General features: G+C 41.1%; 1 protein-coding gene across 1 annotated transcript in view; it reads right to left on the reverse strand.

The window, feature by feature from the left end:
- LOC138947967 (rhomboid-related protein 2-like) overlaps positions 1–19,292 on the reverse strand; it is a 58,391-nt gene that overhangs the window by 28,725 nt on the left and 10,374 nt on the right. Inside the window, exons 4-7 of the mRNA XM_070319491.1 lie at positions 18,005–18,163; positions 15,225–15,379; positions 13,161–13,273; positions 954–1,054 (exon numbers count right to left, since the gene is read on the reverse strand). Coding sequence (XP_070175592.1) covers positions 954–1,054; positions 13,161–13,273; positions 15,225–15,379; positions 18,005–18,163 — 528 coding nt within the window. The remainder of the gene's footprint in view (positions 1–953; positions 1,055–13,160; positions 13,274–15,224; positions 15,380–18,004; positions 18,164–19,292) is intronic.

A 19,292-nucleotide genomic window follows, 5' to 3' on the forward strand; every position in this document is an offset into this window, starting at 1 on the left:
GATTTACATCTGCCATAACTGTGACTCTGATGGTGACTCCATCTATTCTCGATGGTAAAGATTGCAGATTCATGTCTAAAAAAGACTTAAAGCAGTATGTACAACAAATGTTCATGCGCACACAAAAACTGCACATTGATATCAGCTACACATTTGTCTTGATGTAAAATAAAAAATCAGTCTTCTAGTTCATCAAACTTGCCAGTTAGGCTACCAAAAGCATAAAAGTAGCCGGACTAGCCCCGGTCTCCCCTACACAATTTCTCTGTCACAAAGGGTGCATCTTGCTTGACCGGGCGTGTCGACTTTTCGTATGTGTTCACCAATCCGCTCTTGCTTGTCACTAACTTTAACCTCTTTGGAAACCCAATCCCATTTCCACTGGTTAACCACTAACACCTTTTTCGTCATAATCCTGGCCGCGTCGAACAATATTCGATACCGAAGACATGAAGTTTTCTTTCAAATCGAACACAAGAGACACGTCTTTGTCTCGGACAAGTAAACCACATGCAGCGGATGTTGCGCGAACGTCTGTTACATATAACGTGGGACAGCCAAGACTACAAAAGCTGAAGTCAACCGTCAGTTCCGGATAGTGGCTTGTGCCATTTGAAGACACCCGACCGTTTGAGAATAAAAACCTCATATACGATTTTTGAGGGATTTATTTTTCCCCGCTGAATTTTTTTTCCCCCGCTGAAACTCCACACGAAAACCGCTGAAATTAGGGGATCCGCGGACCATTCCCATGCCTGCTTACTTTAAATCGAAATGACCCGGCTCCATCCACACACACTGAGAAACACACACCTAGCTGAAAGTACAATTTTCAATTGCCCAAGAAGACACATTGTGAAACCATCCACAACCACAGTAAAAACAAATCAAACAAACAAGCAAAGAAAACAAAAACAAATATAATACAAATAAGCAAACAGTGTCTCACTTACTGTGACAATAGCAGCAACATGAGCTCCCAGCAATGCGTAGACCCCTCCGCTGGCTCCAACCAATGCCACGCTATGGTCACTGATCGAGTGGGCCAGGGAACCTGTGTAACGGTGAGACTGAGATACAGTGGCTTCATTTCATATGGCACAGCATAGCATAGCATATCACAGTATAGTATAGAATAGCTGCACAGCATAGCACTGCAGAACAGAGCATGGCAAAACAAGAGTGAAAAAGAGTGTTCAACACGCAAAGAAATGCACAGACAACCACACAGATCAAGACACATACAAAAAACAAATACACACACAAAGGAGCATATGAGTTCAGATTTGCTCAAAAAGCGTTCAATACAAGGAGAGGATTTACACAAATTTGTTTCCACAATCATCACTGTTAGTGACAAGAATAAGACCTCTTTTCAATAGGAACAGACACTGAATATCACACAGCTGTTGCACCTAACAGAATCCTTCCAAGCATGAAGAAATGTGTTTGTGTGTGCGTGCGTGTGGCTGTCCAGGCTGTGTATTTGTGTAAGCATCTGTCTGTGTATGTATGTGCGAGTGTGTGTGTGATAGAAACATCTTGTATTCCTGTGTATGTGAGTGTGTATATGCGCGCATGCCATTACTGAATCTAGAATAACACCCTAAATGTTGAAGCTTAAGGGACAAAAACAGAAGGATTAATAAAAGATCTCTGGAAGTCCTAGTTCCAAACATGTGTGCTTCAAAATGGAATTGTTACAAATCCCCTCAACACAAAACAAACATGAGAAATGTGAGATAAAAAAACAAAAAACAAAAAAAAAAACAGCACTAAGCAAAAGACACTAAAAACAAAGCCCCTCCGCCAGGAAAAGTGTTAATTCAGCAGAGAAAAACAGTAAAGAAGAAAAACGGAAAGAAAATACAGACCAAAAAGTAACACTGTAAACAGTGGATCACAAAATAAGGGAGAGCCAACATAGTCACTTACAACACAAAGCACAAGCAGGTGAATGGAGTTTTTAAATTGCACTAATACACTAACCCCTTGGAAGGACATGAACTCATCAACAGCAGCATTAAAAATGATGAAAAATGGTTCATCACCTGGAAGTGACGGACTCACTACAGAGTTTATTAAAATGTTTTGGAATAGATTAAAGAGCATGATTACAGACTCGTTTAATGAAGCCTTTCGTAATAATAATTTGTCTTTTACGCAAAAACAAGGAATAATTAAGTTATTACAAAAAAGTACAGAATTACCCAGGGAAGACCTTAATAATTGGCGTCCAATTACCCTACTTAATACAGATTATAAGATGTTGGCAAAGGTTTTAAATCAGAGATTGAGTTCGGTTATTTGTAAGTTAGTAAATGAAGATCAAGTTGGTTACATAAAAGGAAGGAATATTGGAACCGTGATTCGTACAATAGATGACGTAATAGAGTATTTAAATCGAACGAATAAGTCTGGGTTTATATTGGCCCTTGACTATCGTAAAGCGTTTGATTCCATTTATAAGGAATTTATGATAGAAGCATTTAGATCATATGGTTTTGGTGAAGATTTTCAAAAATGGGTTAAGCTTTTAATGACAGACACTTTTAGTAGTATTAATCACGGAGGGTGGATTTCAGAACCGTTTCCCTTGAAGTGTGGTATAAGACAAGGTTGTCCATTTTCACCCCTGGCCTTTATATTGGCGGTGGAAATACTTGCCATTAAAATTAGGAAAAATGATATAACGGGTGTTGAATTACCCTCAAAGGTGGGCGAGGAGAGTGCCCTAAAAATTAAACAGTTAGCAAACGATACAACAATATTTTTACAGAACAGGGGTGATGTCTTTAAAGTTAAAGATATAATAATAAAGTTTGCAAAGTTTTCAGGACTGACCCTGAATGTTAATAAAACCAAAATAATGAAAATTGGACAGCATTGTGGTCAGCAAAAGTTGCCCTTTGAGTGCACAGAAAAGATTAAGATTTTAGGTATATATTTCGTAAATAATGATAGAGCAATAAATGTTGAACAGAATTGGGTATTAAGAGTTCAGAAGATTAAGAAGTTGATTAAGATATGGAGTCGACGAGATTTAAGGATTCACGGTAAAATTGTAATAATCAAATGTTTTTTTATTTCACAGTTAGTATTTGTGATGCAGACGATTGGATTGCCAGATAGGGTTTTGACAGAGTTAAATAGATTGTTTTATAAGTTTATTTGGCAGAGAAAGGGTTCGAATAAAAAAGCATTTGAAAAAGTGAAAAGAAAAGTAATGGAGAAAGAAATAAGTGAAGGTGGGTTGAAAATGCTAAATGTGCACAGGATGCAAGAGTCTTTTTATTTACAATGGGTCGGACGTTTGTATGAAAAGAAGGGAGAAAATTGGACGTTTATACCACTATGGTTTCTGGGACATGTTGTTTCAGGGTATGGTTGTTTTGATTTGAATGTTAAACCGAGTAAGGAATTGAATTTGACAATGATTGGAAGCCCATTTTGGCAGAGGGCAGTGTGGACACATTTGAGTTACAAGCGTAGGATGGAACATGATAAGATTGATGTAAACAATTTTTATAAACAGATTTTGTGGAGTAATGATTTGATTCGGTATAAAGGGAAAATGTTGTTTTATTTGTATTGGAAAAATGCTGGGATTGAACGAGTAAGTGATTTGTTTATAGTGGAAGAAAAGAGATTGAAGTCAGCAGCAGAGGTATATATACAAATTGGAAAGAATAATGCAAATATTTATTGGATTATTGGGCATTAATAAACGCATTACCCAAAGTATGAATTAATTGGATTGAAAATAAACATATTATTGTCCAGATGGATAAGCAATTGTTTGATGGTAGCCTGTATATGATAAAAATAAGCCAAATACGAAAAATGATAGAAAAGAAAAGTGTAGATACTGCTGTAGAAAAACCTTGTGTATATAATTTTTGGTTGAGGAAGTTTGGTGTACAAGTAGATAAGGAAATTTGGACCCTTGCCTATGTTTCCAAAGAAGTGAGGTTAAGAGAATTGCAATGGAAAATCTTACATAACATATATCCAACAAATATTTTATTATGTAAAATGCAAGTCAGGGAGAATAACAGATGTTGTATATGTTGGACGGAAGTTGATTTTGTTGAACATTTTTTTTATGGGTGCATACCGGTAAAGTTGTTTTGGACGAAGATAAAAAACTGGATAGAGGAAAAGGCTGGATTGAGGGTTAATTTTAAGATGCAGGATATAATATTTGGCTATCAAGACACAAGTTGTTGTAAAAAGATGAGAAATTTTGTAAATCACGTAATATTAATTGGGAAAATGTGTATTAGTATTTTTAGAAAGACAACTTGTCAGGGATCAGTGTTCGTAATTTTCGAGTTTCAAATATTAAGTAGAAAATTTGATTTGTAAATATAAGGAATATTTCCATTGTAAAGAGAAAATGTCCATGTCTCGTGAGTGTAATATACCTCTATGTTGGAGTTAAAAAAAGAAGAAAAAAGACCAATGAAGAAGGATGCTCACCGCCTATTTACAAGAAAATAAGAAAGAAAGAAAAAAGAAAAAAAAAAGAAAAAAAAGAAAGAAAAAAAAAGGAAAGAAAAAAGAGAGAAGAAAACAAGGAAGGGTTGAAGCAGCCTGCATGCAACTGAGGTCAAAAAAAGAAGAAAGAAAAAAAAGAAAAAAAAAGAAAGAAAAAACCTTATCAACAATCAACTGTTTTCAACCCAGTCTTTAAAATGTGTCTTCAAGATAGCTGCACTGAGCCAAGCAACCACACAACCTACCAATCAGCCAACCTAGCACACAACCTACCAATCAACCAACCAACCTACCAACCAATCAGCCAACCATACTAACAAGCAAGCCAGAACACAGAGGAAGCTCACTTTAAAAGATTTCCAACCCTTCTTTATACCCAGCTTTTTCAGATTTTCTTTCTTTCTTTATTTGGTGTTTAACGTCGTTTTCAACCACTAAGGTTATATCGCGACGGGGAAAGGGGGAAGATGGGATAGAGCCACTTGTCAATTGTTTCTTGTTCACAAAAGCATTCAGATCTTCTGGGGCCAGTTTCATAAGCCAGAAACACAGTCGACCAACTGCAGTTGTCAGAGAGAACCACAGTAATCCGACGTTATCGGGTTTCACGAACAAAATTTCAGTCGGCCGACTGCGGGTCGTCTCACCGGAAGTCGCCCAAACACGGTGATGCTCTCCCCCCAACACTGTGTTCGGCTTACTGCGGTAAACCGAAAATAAATGTAATTATCCGCACAGTCAATGGCAGAATGCTCACACTTTTTTGGATTGTGAGCCAAACCTTGTGATTGTTCTTCGAAATGTATCTATCATGACGCTGTAATCTAGGAGACTAGTCAGGGTTATGTCTTGAAGACGTCACATTATGGCGTAAGAGGGTTAGACGTCACGCGAAGGAATTACTGAAAGTCTCGGTCATTGTTATTTTGAGCGGGCCGAGACTAGTTTTTTCTTCGAAATCGGCCATTTCCACGTGCGAATGAGCAAACGGAAGTGCTAATGTTGCTAAATGTAGCCTTCGACTTGGCCATTCGGATTACTGTACAGTCGGTCGACTGCGGTTGTCCGCGGGTGACGGTGATTCGCTCATGAAACGCGCTTTTCGGTGACCCGGCGATCAACCACAGTCGATCGACTGGGCGTCGATCGACTGTCAGTCGGTTCACTGCTATCTTATGAAACTGGCCCCAGGTCACCACGTCTGTACATTTACCTTTATTGTAAGACTCTTATCTCCTTTAAGACTGATTCTCTCAGATTTGGGGGGTTCCACTGCATAAGCAAAATTAAGGTTTACTTTATTTGGTGTTTTAACGTCGTTTTCAACCACGAAGGTTATATCGCGACGGGGAATGGGGGGGAGATGGGATAGAGCCACTTGTCAATTGTTTCTTGTACACAAAAGCACTAATCAAAAATTTGCTCCAGGGGCTTGCAACGTAGTACAATATAATTATTACCTTACTGGGAGAATGCAAGTTTCCAGTACAAAGGACTTAACATTTCTTACATACTGCTTGACTAAAATCTTTACAAAAATTGACTATATTCTATACAAGAAACACTTAACAAGGGTAAAAGGAGAAACAGAATCCTTTAGTCGTCTCTTACGACATGCTGGGGAGCATCGGCTAAATTCTTCCCCCTAACCCGCGGGGGGTGGGGGTTCCACTGCATAATTACATAATTATGACGAGCTTACCTGAGTAAGTGAAGTCTAATTGTGGTTTTATCGACCACAATGTAGAGAGGAAAGGGATTACGTGAGATAGAACGCGGGAATAGGTCACTGTTTAACGACGTGTAAATGGTGCAGAGAAAAGAGAAAGAGAGAGGAAAGGGATAGGGAGGGAAAACGGTTATCGGTATAACTCTGAAGACAACTTAGGGCGAGGCACGTAATCCCTTTCCTCTCTACATTGTGGTCGATAAAACCACAATTAGACTTCACTTACTCAGGTAAGCTCGTCATAATTATGTAATTTTATCTCCCACAATTCCGAGAGGAATGGGTCACGTGAGACTTTAAAGTCTGCAGCATTTACACCCTAGCACTGTCGATGAATTGAAATACATATAAACCTACCCCAATTCTTCAGGACAGAACAGCCTGTCCAAAACTCCTCCCACTGTCCACTGGTTTCTTGTAAAAAGTTGTGAAGGTGTTAGCCCGACGCCAACCAACAGTCTTCAGAATGGTTGCCAGAGCGGAACCTTATCAACTCATGTGGAGAGGCACAAAAGGGATCTCTATCCCGTTCAAGGCAATGCTGAAGCCAGCGTTTGAAATATGACTCGTAGTTACGCTTCGTACCCTCTCTCCAGGCTGACATGATAATGTCTGTTGCTTCATCCTGAATTCCCTGTTTCTGAAGGGCTTTCCGGACAAGGAACATGCCACTAGTTTCATCTTCTTCAGTAGTGGATGATGCTCCCCTGTCAGTGGATGACTGAGTAAGTTTTCTTTTCGGGGCAACAGGACCGGCAGTTCTACTAGTAGACGCAACAGTTTCGTGAACCACACTTGCGTTGTCCATAATGGCACCACCAGCACACACTCCGCCTCTAAGACTTCTATCCTTTGGAGCACTCTTGGAATGAGACTGAAAGGAGGAAAACAGAACGCCTTGAACAATGACCAGTCTAAGGAACTTTGAAATGCATCAATGGCAAATGCATCTGGGTCAGGTTTCCATGAAACATACTTTCTTAACTGTTCGTTAACACGAGAAGCAAATAAGTCTACATCACAGAGACCAAACCGATTGATGATTTCTGCAAACACTTGTGTGTCCAAATGCCATTCAATGTTGTGTCTATCTACACGTGATTATGCATCTGCCTCTATATTTAGGCAACCCGGTAAGTGTGTTGCTGTTATACATGTACAATTACTATGTGATATTAAGCACCACAACCAAATGTCTCTGGCAATATCGTTGCACAAAACTTTTGTGCTGCCCATGTTATTAATACAAGCAACAGTGGTGCTATTGTCTGTAAGTAACTGAATGTAAGAGTGACATAATCCCCTGCAAAGGGATTTCAGGGTAAAGTAAGCTGCTTTAAGTTCCAAACAGTTAATATGTTCAAAAGCTTCTTCCTTGGTCCACATTCCACCTGTGGTGCTACCCTGACACTTCGCCCCCCACCCTATTTTCGAAGCATCTGATTTTACTATTACAGTAGGCATGCCTCTGCTAACAGGGGAAGGATATTGCTTTACATTATCAATCCACCAGAGAAGGTCTGAACGAACTTGTTCTGAAACCACAAGTTCTGCATCAAAGTCACCTTTCCTAACAGCAAGGGCTTCATTTTTTGCGATCTCTAATCGTTTAAAAAAAGAGAGGTGCAATCCAAACACCCGGTTGGGCAGCCACTAGATATCCGATAACTTCAGCCAACTGCCTAATTGTACACTTCTGTCTTCCAGCTAAATCAGCGCACTTAGTAAGAATTTTATCAACTGTCCGGGGGGTCAGAGAAACTAACATGTTCTGAGAATCAAGCTGAAACCCTAAAAACTCAATGCATTGAGTAGGTGTAAATACCGACTTCACAGGATGCACAGTAAAGCCCAAACGATCCAACAAAGCACATGTATCTAACACTGCTGCCTGGCATTCTTCAAAAGTGTCTCCTTGCAAAAGGGTATCATCAATGTATATCAGAAGGGTATGGCCAGATAAACGTAAGTGGGCCAATACAGGCTTCAGTAGTTTCGTGAAAATGCGGGGAGAATCACGATATCCCTGTGGAAGAGCCAGGAACTTTTGCCATGAAACTGAAATCTGAAATATTTTCTGAACTTGTGAGCGATGCGTATGGAGAAATATGCATCTTTTAGATCAACTGAGGCAAAAAAGCAATCTTTTTTCATTAATGACACTGCGTTTTTTAATGTATCCATCTTGAAGTGAATCTTTTCAATTGTCTGATTCAAATTTTTTAGGTTTAAAATCACCCTTTGACTACCATCTTTTTTCTCACGCAAGAAAATACTTGATAAAAGTTGATCTGGCCGTTGATCCACCTCTTGAACAATCTGTTTCTCCACTAACTTCGCTACCTCATTAGCCACTAGCTCATCCTCGGAAGAAGAAAATCTAATTTCTTTCCTGTCTGGAATGTGTTCACCAGTGATCATAAATTCAATTTCAATTCCTGCGACTTGCTGAAGGATCCATCTATCAGAGGTTAACTGTCTCAACTATTTAAATGATCAGCAACTTTTCCGCTATGAAAGTTCTCAGGAGTATTCACAAATTTTGAACTAACCTGTTCCCTAAAAATAGAAACCGCTGGCGCACAAATATCAGATTCTAATCCCGTTTTGTTTTCTTGGAGGGAATCCCGCTCTGTTGGGAGTGGAACTTGGGAGAGAATTTGTGTCATGTCTGTCGGTTGGAGACACCTCCTCTCTGCTGGTACTGTTGTCTCTGCTGTCGAGGCCGCCCTTGGTAGAACTGACGACCTCTGGTGGCGTTTTTTGAAAGGGGCTGTGACAGTGTGGATGATAATTTCCTGTTCTTCACTGCATAAGCAAAATTAAAGGTCAGGCTAGCTTGTCTACATTTGTATACCGAAATCGCCATTTGACCATTCAAATGCAGAGTCTATTATCTACAAATATCAACAATACACCCCCTTTCGATCAGGAAAGACGAAGCCAGTGTAGCCGTATGAAAATTCATTGTAGTATTCCAGCGTAGTACTCATAGTAGGATATCCTTATTTGGAAAATGCCAAGCGCAAAACTCCTCTCAAATCCCGTGCATTTCGTGCGTTTAAAAAAAAGCGTGGACAGCGCTCCAGTGTCAAACTCACAGTTGCTGCACTTGTTTGGGCGTGCCATAGTGACTTCACATGCTGGCCAGCTATCCGACAGCTTTGAGGTGAAAACGGGGGTACGACAAGGATGTATACTGTCACCATTCCTATTTCTTCTGGCTATCGACTGGATCATGAAGACCACAACAGCAGGCAAGAGAAATGGGATACAATGGACACTCTTCGATCAACTGGAAGACCTCGACTTTGCGGATGATCTTGCCCTCCTTTCCCACAACCATGCCCAAATGCAAGACAAGACTACTCACCTGGAGACAATATCAGCCGGTGTAGGACTCAAGATCAACAAGAGGAAAACCGAATTGATTAAGACCAACACCACAGCCGACAATCCGGTGATGATCAATGGGGAGCCCATCAAGGAAGTGGAGTCCTTTGTTTACCTGGGGAGCATCATTGACGGACAAGGAGGCTCGGACAGGGACGTCAAAGCAAGGATTGGGAAAGCACGGGGAGCCTTTGTCATGCTAAAGAAGATCTGGAGTTCCAAGGAGATTAGCCAAAGGACGAAGCTTCGGATCTTCAATTCAAATGTCAAATCTGTCCTTCTCTATGGGTGTGAGACATGGAGGACAACAGAGACCATGCTGGGAAAGATCCAAATCTTTGTCAACACCTGCTTGAGGCGCATCCTAAACATCAGATGGACGGACAGAATCCGAAATGAAGACCTTTGGCAGAGAGCTGACCAGAAACCAGCGGCGCAGCAAATTCTCCGGAGGAAATGGGGCTGGATAGGGCACACCCTGAGAAAGCCAGCATCCAGTATCACGAGGCAAGCCCTGAAGTGGAATCCACAAGGGAAAAGGAAGAGAGGCCGGCCGCGCAACAGCTGGAGACGAGACACTGAAGCAGAGATCAACAGGCAGGGGAAGACCTGGAGCCAGATCGAAAGGGCAGCCCAGGACCGTGTCGGATGGAGAATTGTCGTCGATGGCCTATGCTCCCCCGGGGGTTCATAATGGCCTAAGTAAGTATATGGTGACTTGAATTTGATTGGTCAGTATTCCCAGCGAAGCTGGAGGTATTTGAGAAATGTTCACACCGATAATACATGATAAAGAAGGATTCGTTGTGCCCGATTATGGGCTACAGTTGGAGATGGAAGTTCACCAAAAATTGGGACCATACTAACAAAAATACGGTGGGTAAAATTGGCGCCCCCATTTTTTGAGCAAACGCCACCCAAGGCCGCTTTGGACTGGTAGAAATTCTGTACTTTCCAAGTCTATTTGTGTGTGCTTGTTCAAGACTATGGATAAAGCTCGCGTGAGAAGATTACGTCACGGTCAAAAGTCTTTGACGTCAATTAATGCATCATGACGTCATGCCTCCCTGTTGTCTTTTTCTCTCGCGCGGTGTGTGTGTTCATTTTGTGCACATGTGTTAGTGTTAGTGTTAGTGTGTGTGTGTGTGTGTGTGTGTGTGTGTGTGTGTGTGTGTGTGTGTGTGCATGAGTCTGTACTCGTGTGTGTGTGTGTGTGTGTGACGGTGTGTGTGTGTGTGTGTAAGAAAGACTGAGAGAGAGGGAGAAAGAGTGTGTGTGTGTGTGTGAATGTGTGTGCGCATGAGTTTGTGTGTATGAGTTTGTGTGTATGTTTGTGTGTGTACGAGTGTGTATATGTGTTTGTTTGTAAAGGTGTGTGTGTCCAACTGTCTATGTGCGTATTTGTTTGTTTGTTTGCTTAACGCCCAGCCGACCACGAAGGGCCATAATTATCAGGGCGGTGCTGCTTTGAGATATAACGTGCGCCACACACAAGGCAGAAGTCGCAGCACAGGCTTCATGTCTCACCGAGTCACATTATTCTGACACCGGACCAACCAGTCCTAGCATGCACTAACCCCATAATGCCAGACGCCAGGCTGAGCAGCCACTAGATTGCCAATTTTAAAGTCTTAGGTATGACCCGGCCTGGGTTCTAATCCACGACCTCCCGATCACGGGGCGGATGCCTTACCACTAGGCCAACCGTGTATGTGGGTATAAGTGTGTGTTTTGTGTGTATGATATTTGTGTGAGTCAATGTGTGTGTGTGTGTGTGTGTGTGTGTGTGTGTGTGTGTGTGTGTGTGTGTGTGTGAGTGTCTGTTTGTATAAGAGAGAAAGAGAAAGAGAGAGACTGAGTGGGTGGGTGGGAGTGTGTTTGTGCGTGTGCGTAAGTGTATGTGTGTGTGTATGTGTGTTTGTTTGTAAAGGTGTGTATGCATGTCCGTCTGTCTATATGTGTGTATGGGGGTGTGTTTTGTGTGTATGAAGTGTGTGTGAGAGAGTGAGTGAGTGCGTGTGAGTGAGTGTGTATTGTTGTACGTGTGTAACTTGAGGTATGTGTGTGTGTCTGTGTGTGTGTGTGTATGTGTGTATGTGTGTGTGTGTGTGTGTGTGTGTGTGTGTTCGTGTTTGACTTTGAGAGAGAGAGAGAAAGTAAGAGAGAGGTTTGTCTTTTGCAGGGGTATGCAGTGCCTTGGCGTTGCACATCTACTTAATTTTAGGCAAAGCACATGTTCTCAGCAAACAGAAAGCAAAATATTGGAAGCGTGAGTCACGCTACCCAAAAATAAAATCTTTTTTTACATATATTTTTTTTCTATAACTTTTTTCCCCATGGTTCATTCATCATCTGACATAACTTTTTAGCGAAATCTAACCATAAGATTATTGAAAAAAAGCAAAAATGTAGACGACCACCTTTAAAGGCACAGTAAGCCTCCCATAAACCATCACAGATACGGTCAGGCTTTTACACACAGTACAAAAACCCTTTCATTTAAACACGGCACCGATTGAGAACATCCTAGATGCCCTCCGTAAAGAGCAAACAATTTTCAAAGAATTTATTTTTGCGTGGTTTATCTTACCTCTGAGCAATCGTGAACCCGTGTGATCCAGTTTCCCTTTTTCACAATGTAGTCGTCAGTTAGTCATTTGAATGCGACTCGATGTGAGCTTATCTACAATAGCACGTTTTTATGCACGAAACAAACGGCTGTGGTTCACAAGAACTCTAGCGATGGTTTTTGACTGTTGAGAGGAACGGCGATATGCACTGATAAACCGTCGTCTGCTACGTCCCTTGCGTGACCCTGCTTCCGGGCTTTTCTGTTTTCAAACTTTCACAACTTCGAATTGTACTGATCTTGTCTTGATGAAAAAAGAATTCTTTTATGATTAAAGAATGTTTGTGTAACAAGCTGTCAATTGCAAAAACGCACCACGGTCCAAAAACATTCTGATAATCATCGATCCAAGGCTATGGCAAGTTTACATCGATAGAATGAGACCCGAAGGGAAGTAACTCATTTTTGACCTGAGTTCAGGATGGGTCCAAAAAGTGTTCGAGACAATCTGCAAAATTAATTCTTTAAAAATTGCTCGCTCTTTACGTAGGACACCTAGGATGTTCCCGTTTGGTGAGCGTTCAAATGGAAGGGTGTTTGTACTGTGTGTAAAAGCCTGACAGTATCTGTGATGGTTTACGGGAGGCTTACTGTCCGGGCGTGATTTCCGGTATTGAATATTCATAACAGCCAGCACCAAAACGAGGCGCCATTGCTGTAGAGGACTCATCCACGAAAATAAATTCTTTGAAAATTTCTCACGCTCGACAGAAAGCAGCCAGGATGTTCCCGTTCGGTGAGCGTTCAAATGGAAGTATGCTTGTACTGTATGTAGACGCTCGGGGAGCTCTGTGATGGTTTACGGGAGGCTTACTGTGCCTTTAAGGTAAAGGTAGTCCCATAACCATGTTGGAGAGAGATGTTAGAGATCTCAAGCAAAACCACCAAAAGCAAAACAGTGTTGTCAACCTGCAATAACTCCCAGTAAGTAGACCAAAGCCACCCTCCAAGCCTTGTGCACAATCTCCAGGGGTAGACCAAACAACAGCTGCATAATCATGTTGAGCAATATGTGCATGTACCTGAAACCAAGTCAATCAACACTCAATGATGACAACTTTTTCTCTCCCCAATACGATAGTTGGTTTCACTTCATGATATTTTGGTTCCAGTTTGGGGTTGGAAAAAACAACATAAATAGCTCTATGACTGACTTTCTATTATACTAGCAAACAACAGACCTGTCAACCCCTTCCAAGGCCAACCTGTACTAATATGATTAAAAACTGTAATCAGGGCAACAATCCCTTACACACTCCCAAATAATAAACACACGCAAACCTCTTGTGAACACCTTCAGAATTTAACTCCTGCCAATACAACAGCGATAAAACAATTTTATTTACCTGTCAGTTTATAGCATTATAACCAGTGTCTTCCAAACAGATTGATAATGAAAAGATGAAGTTCGTGAAATAACATCTGCGGTTGACAGTGGCAAGTTCATTTTTACAATCATCTCAGAAAACATTGCTTCACTGCACGAACTACAGCCTTTTCTTCTGGCAGGATTTGCTTTGCGGGAATGAACTTCATAATTCCTTGGCAGCTTTCAGCGGATTTCTTTGCAGCAACCTTGTCCAGGTGAGATTTGGAACTGCAGTGTCGTTCGATGTCATATTTCCCAGCATGGGCAACGGAGAAAAATTAATCTGATTTACAATACTTGCAGTGTGCATGACTTTTTCCCATAGTAGACTCCACAATTCCTGGCTCTTTCTTATATTTCTCCAAGAAAATCTGCTGCTTCTGCTGTTTAGATTTGGTACAGTCATCTGTAACTGGCAAATTTTTCCGCTTCATTTTGCCATGATTGTCCAGACGATCGCACGTGCCAACAACTGGCAAGGTTTCCACAGCAGAAGACTCGCTGTCATGGTTAGCTCCCTTCGACCGAAACCGGTATCAGTTGTACCATCCCGTAATCAGCACACCAACACCGGAAAACGTATTCTAGACTTTTTCTTAGGCGTATTTTGTGCGTGTGTCGCGTATTTGCGTACCGATAATAATTTGGCGTACAAAATACGCCCAAATCGTACTGGTAAACAGGTCTGCATAGTATATGATGTCGGGAGCAGATATCAGTGAAGATAAATTGCCATTATTTAATACTAACGTTAAAAGAAATAATGAGTGGCTAAAATTCTTCAGCTTCAGGGGGGCTTTGCCCCCCAGAACCCCCCAAAGGGATCCTGGACCCCGGGTTGTACCCCCCCCCCCCCCCCCCTCCTGGTATAATTGCTCCGCCCCTGTAATCTGTGTTCCTAAGACAATGATTGTATGTATTGGTGTTCCCCTCTTGAGTCTTGTGCTTCAATGTTGCGGTGACTTTGTATGAGCCAAAAAAATAGCCGAACATTTTCCAAGATGTCCTAAAGCTTTCTGACAGTTTCGGCCAAATGTCCCAACATGAAAATGTCTAGCAACACCCCTGATAAAGAAGATTGATTACTCCTGTCATCAATGCCAAGCATTTTATTGCAGACTTACTAGTTGGGAATACAGACAAAAATCGCATTTTTCCCCAATCAAAGGCATTTTCTGAAACTGACTCATAAACTGGGAAGAGTTAATTTTGTTTACATTCAGAAAATCTGCAACACAATTAAAGATTGGTGTGAGCTAACAACCATCGAAGACTAGTCATGTCATATATAGGAGTTAGAACATCCATTCTGTAACCCACAGCTCAGTTTTTTCCCATGAAACATCATAAGTCAAAACAAAGCTTTCATTTGAGTAGGTTCACTGTGAATGTGAACAAGTTCAATGCCTTATTTCAGTGCATTTAAGGTCCAGTAAAAAAAATCACCAGCAAATAATATTACTATACCTGATGAAAATGTGACCACAATACAAATAATGGTCCTGAAAACAAACAAACACACACTCTCTCTCTCTCTCATTGTCTGTCTCTCTCCATGACTCTCTTTCTCTAAACAACACAGCTAAGAGTAAGAACTAACTCACCCCTGATGCATCAGCATGTAGGTGAGAAATCTCCAGGCTTCGTAACGACGGTTGGGTTTGTAGACCAAGGGACTGTACATTGCAACACCGCTTGTGGCCGTTGTCTCTATACCATCTTCTTTCAACTCCATGGCGTACACAACAAACACCACTATCTGAAATGTAGGAGGACAGACACTTTTAATCCACTGAATGATCTGTTACAACCATTCCTCCATAATATTTGTCACTTCACGACCTGTGAATCGAACAGTAAGCACATTAAAATGATGATAGACCAAAAAATGCCTTTCATCCAAAAGCTGCAACATAGTTGGTGACAAATTCATTAACTGTAAACTTTGTAAGACAGAAATAACACAAACACACAAGACAGATAAGCACACATGATGAACAAAAAAACAAACCAAGTCGCGTGAAGCGATATAAAAACATTTAGTCAAGCTGTCGGCATCAAAGTAGCAGATTAACAACAAAAAACAGTCATCGGCAAGACCATATTAAGATAGTCTCGACTAACCACACCGAAAAACCGAGGCGGGTCACGTTCGTCTCCACGTAGCGCGCGAACGCAGTACTTACTTAAACCTATTTTCTGTCATTTTGATCACATTTTTATAGTAAACATGACATATGTATATATGTTTTTAAAATCAGGAGAATTTGCGGAATACGAATTTTACGATGCAATCATTTTTGAATCTGTTTGTGAAAATTCGATTTTAATGACAACTTTAACTCATTCGCTACGTGTCGGAATTGGAATTGGAATTCCGACAGCTGTGCTTAGCGTTGCTGACACATCTGAAGTTTAGTTCTGACGGATATCACGAATTTTTAACGGTGTGAACGGCCTCGCTGACCAAGGGAAACAACCCCCGCAATAAACTTCTGCCTGTCTACAGTGGAACCATTCACTGTAAACAGTTCCTTCCCTTCAATTGTTAGAAACAATTTGATTTTTTTGACAGTGTGCAACCCATGTGTTTTGACTTTTCCAAGATGGCGGATCAATCTGCTACAAGACGCATTAACTTGAAAAGAGTGCTAGAACTTGTTATTCAGGACGGTTCTGATCTTGACCTTAGTGATGATGATAGTGGAGATGATATTTTAGATTCTGATGACGAGTTTGTGCCAATGGACGATGATTTGGGTGATGATTCGGACAATGAAAGTGTCGATCATGACATTGTGCATGATGAACCCATGACATAGAAATTGTTTTTGTTTTTTTGCTGCAAAGAGTTAGTTTGACTGGATGTGAAGACAACAAAAGGTATGTTCTTTCAAATGTTTCATATATTTTCTAAAAGAGCAAGTTTCAAACTTTGCAAAAATGTAAGGTAGGTTAGGTTATTTTGTGTAATTGTTGATTTTTATTTTTTATTTTAAATGGGTCAAAATCATGCGCTGGGAGGGAACACGAGGGACAATTTAGACGCGTCCCGAATGAGTTAATGAGCAAACTAATGAACTAATTTTTACGCTGCAGAGCTGAAATTCAATCCCATAGCCCGGTCTTCCGGCGTTGAAGATTGCTTGACAAAATTTCAATCAAAAATGAGGCCTCAACTTTTACAAAAAGCCGGATATGATGTCATCAAAGACTTTTATCAAAAAAATTTAAAAAAACGTCCGGGGATATCATACCCAGGAACATTCATGTGTAATTTCATTAAGAACGGTCCAGTAGTTTTCTCTGAATCGCTCTACATAAATACATACACACACACATACACAAGGGTGCAACCTGGAAAATTCCCAAAACCTGCAAAAGTTGGGGTACAGGGGCAGCGCCCCGTTGGGGGGGTCTGAAGCTGAAGCTTTTTTAGTACAGTAGTACCTGCCATAACCGGTCACCCATTAGTCATTGCAAAGGTGACCGCAAATATCAGGTGGCCGTTCATTACAGGCCCCCTCCTCCTCCAAAAAACCCCCCAAAACACGATCAAGTTTTCATGAAGAAAAGAAAGCGATCATCCACGAGCCGCCGATTCATTGTCTTTGTTAGTTTTGCTTTCGTTTATACATCTTAATTATTTGCGTGTTTAACTCGATCGTCCTGGCTAAGCTATTGTTTCGTATGTTTCTATGTGTGTTGTTTGGATTATTATATATATGTATTTGAGTGTCAGATAAACAAGTGTTTCAAACTCACATCAGCTGTGATCGATCCGGAAGTGACTGCCGTAAATGTACATGCATGCGCATGTCTGTATTTACAGTTTGCGCATGCGTCAGTATTCATGTCGTCTGCTCGTGCTGTGCCGTCTGTGCACACAACACACACACACACCACAGGCGCTCGCCCGCGAAAGTGACAAGTGGCCGCTCCTGTCGAGTAAGAGGGGCACCTTAGGGCAAAAATCAGTGACCGTTGACCGCGTCAGACAGGTTAACGGCCATTAAGAGTCAATTATAAAAGGAAAACTCATTAGTCATGGGAAAGCTGGCCGCTCCGGGCAGGTTCACGCCCACGAAAGGGCCGGAAATGGAAGGGACTACTGTATTTAAAATGCCAAAAAACCCTCTCCTGGAACACCGAGAATCGGTGAATGTTGACTGATTTTAACGCTTTTTTTTTATTATGCTCGTCAACTTTTCAAAAACCGGCACTGCCGGCAGCCGATGAAACCAAAAACCGGCTGCCAGCGTGTAGCCGGCAGAGTTGCACTCATGCATACACCACAACCCTCGTCTCGATTCCCCATCTATGTTAAAACATTTAGTCAAAACTTGACTAAATGTAAAAACTGAGATGAACAAAGAAACCACACCTCAGCAATGCTGATGAAGAGGATGAAGATGGGAGGAGGACAGCAGTTGTAATTAGCCAGGAAATCATCCCTGTAGCGCAGAGGTACGATGTCCATAATGGTCGCCCTGATCACTGACTGGAACCTGCTTCGTTCAGATTGCGTCAGGTCTCTGGTCATCTGGACACATAAAGACAATACACTGATATCAGATTGTGACGAAAAATCATAATTACTTAACTTTGATAACACACAAAAATATCCAGATGGAAATGGATGTGAAAACTGACTTTCATTCTTTCCTATATCTTCTGGAAACACAGAACATGTTTCAGCTGATAACTAAATGCTACGATGGCTGTTCAACGTAAGTTGTGTCATGTGCAGCATATTCTTCAAGGACATAAAACTGGAAAGTGTTGGTTTACAGTACAGGACAAATTCTCAAAATAACTCTCCCAGATTTTTATTGGCAGTGGAATAATGTGCTTTTTTGAAACAGTGAGGCAAACACACTTGGCAACTGATCAGGGAGGGGAATCAAAAATGTGACCCTCCACCACGGAATGAGTCGCATGTCACCTTTGCATGATTTTCATATTTTTACCAGACACTCCCCGGACTTATATTAAGCCTAGCGCAGAACCGCGCGAGGTGACATGCGACTCATTTCGTTGTGGAGGGTCACAAATGATCATGACACCAGTGCACAGTGTCAGTGAGTCCTGAAGAGAACATTTTCAAAAGAAAAGGGTGTTACATGAAGCAAACACTGCATAGCATGCATAAATATCAGAGCTCAAGTTTCAATGTACAGCCATGATTTATTATCTTCACTAGTCAGCGGCTGTGCTGGCCACATTGTCTTGAAGGGCACAACTCTTTCACAGCTGATAAAAACTATTACAGAGTTATTTCCAAACATCATCTACAGACCATGATATGAACACGCACAGATTTGTCATGTGTTATATTATTCCCCATTAGCAATTTATTTCATGTGTACATGAGGATTGATGGTAAAAAAAAAAGAAGCAACAACTGCTTATAACATTACCCCTGCTAATAAAAACAGTATTTCTTTCACAGGTTTAATTACACACACATTATCACACACACACACAAACACACACTGCCATGCACACCACATCCTATCACATGCACACCACAACACATCAAGCAAATGTACACACATGCACACAATGCATACACATAATCCTCTTTTTCTTTCTTACTGTTAAGGTTGTTGTTGTTATTGTATTCTATTCAAATTTGAATGTACACATGATCAGTTTTGAATAGAATTTCA

This window comes from Littorina saxatilis, linkage group LG15 (genome assembly GCF_037325665.1).
Source record: "Littorina saxatilis isolate snail1 linkage group LG15, US_GU_Lsax_2.0, whole genome shotgun sequence".
Taxonomy (NCBI): domain Eukaryota; kingdom Metazoa; phylum Mollusca; class Gastropoda; order Littorinimorpha; family Littorinidae; genus Littorina; species Littorina saxatilis.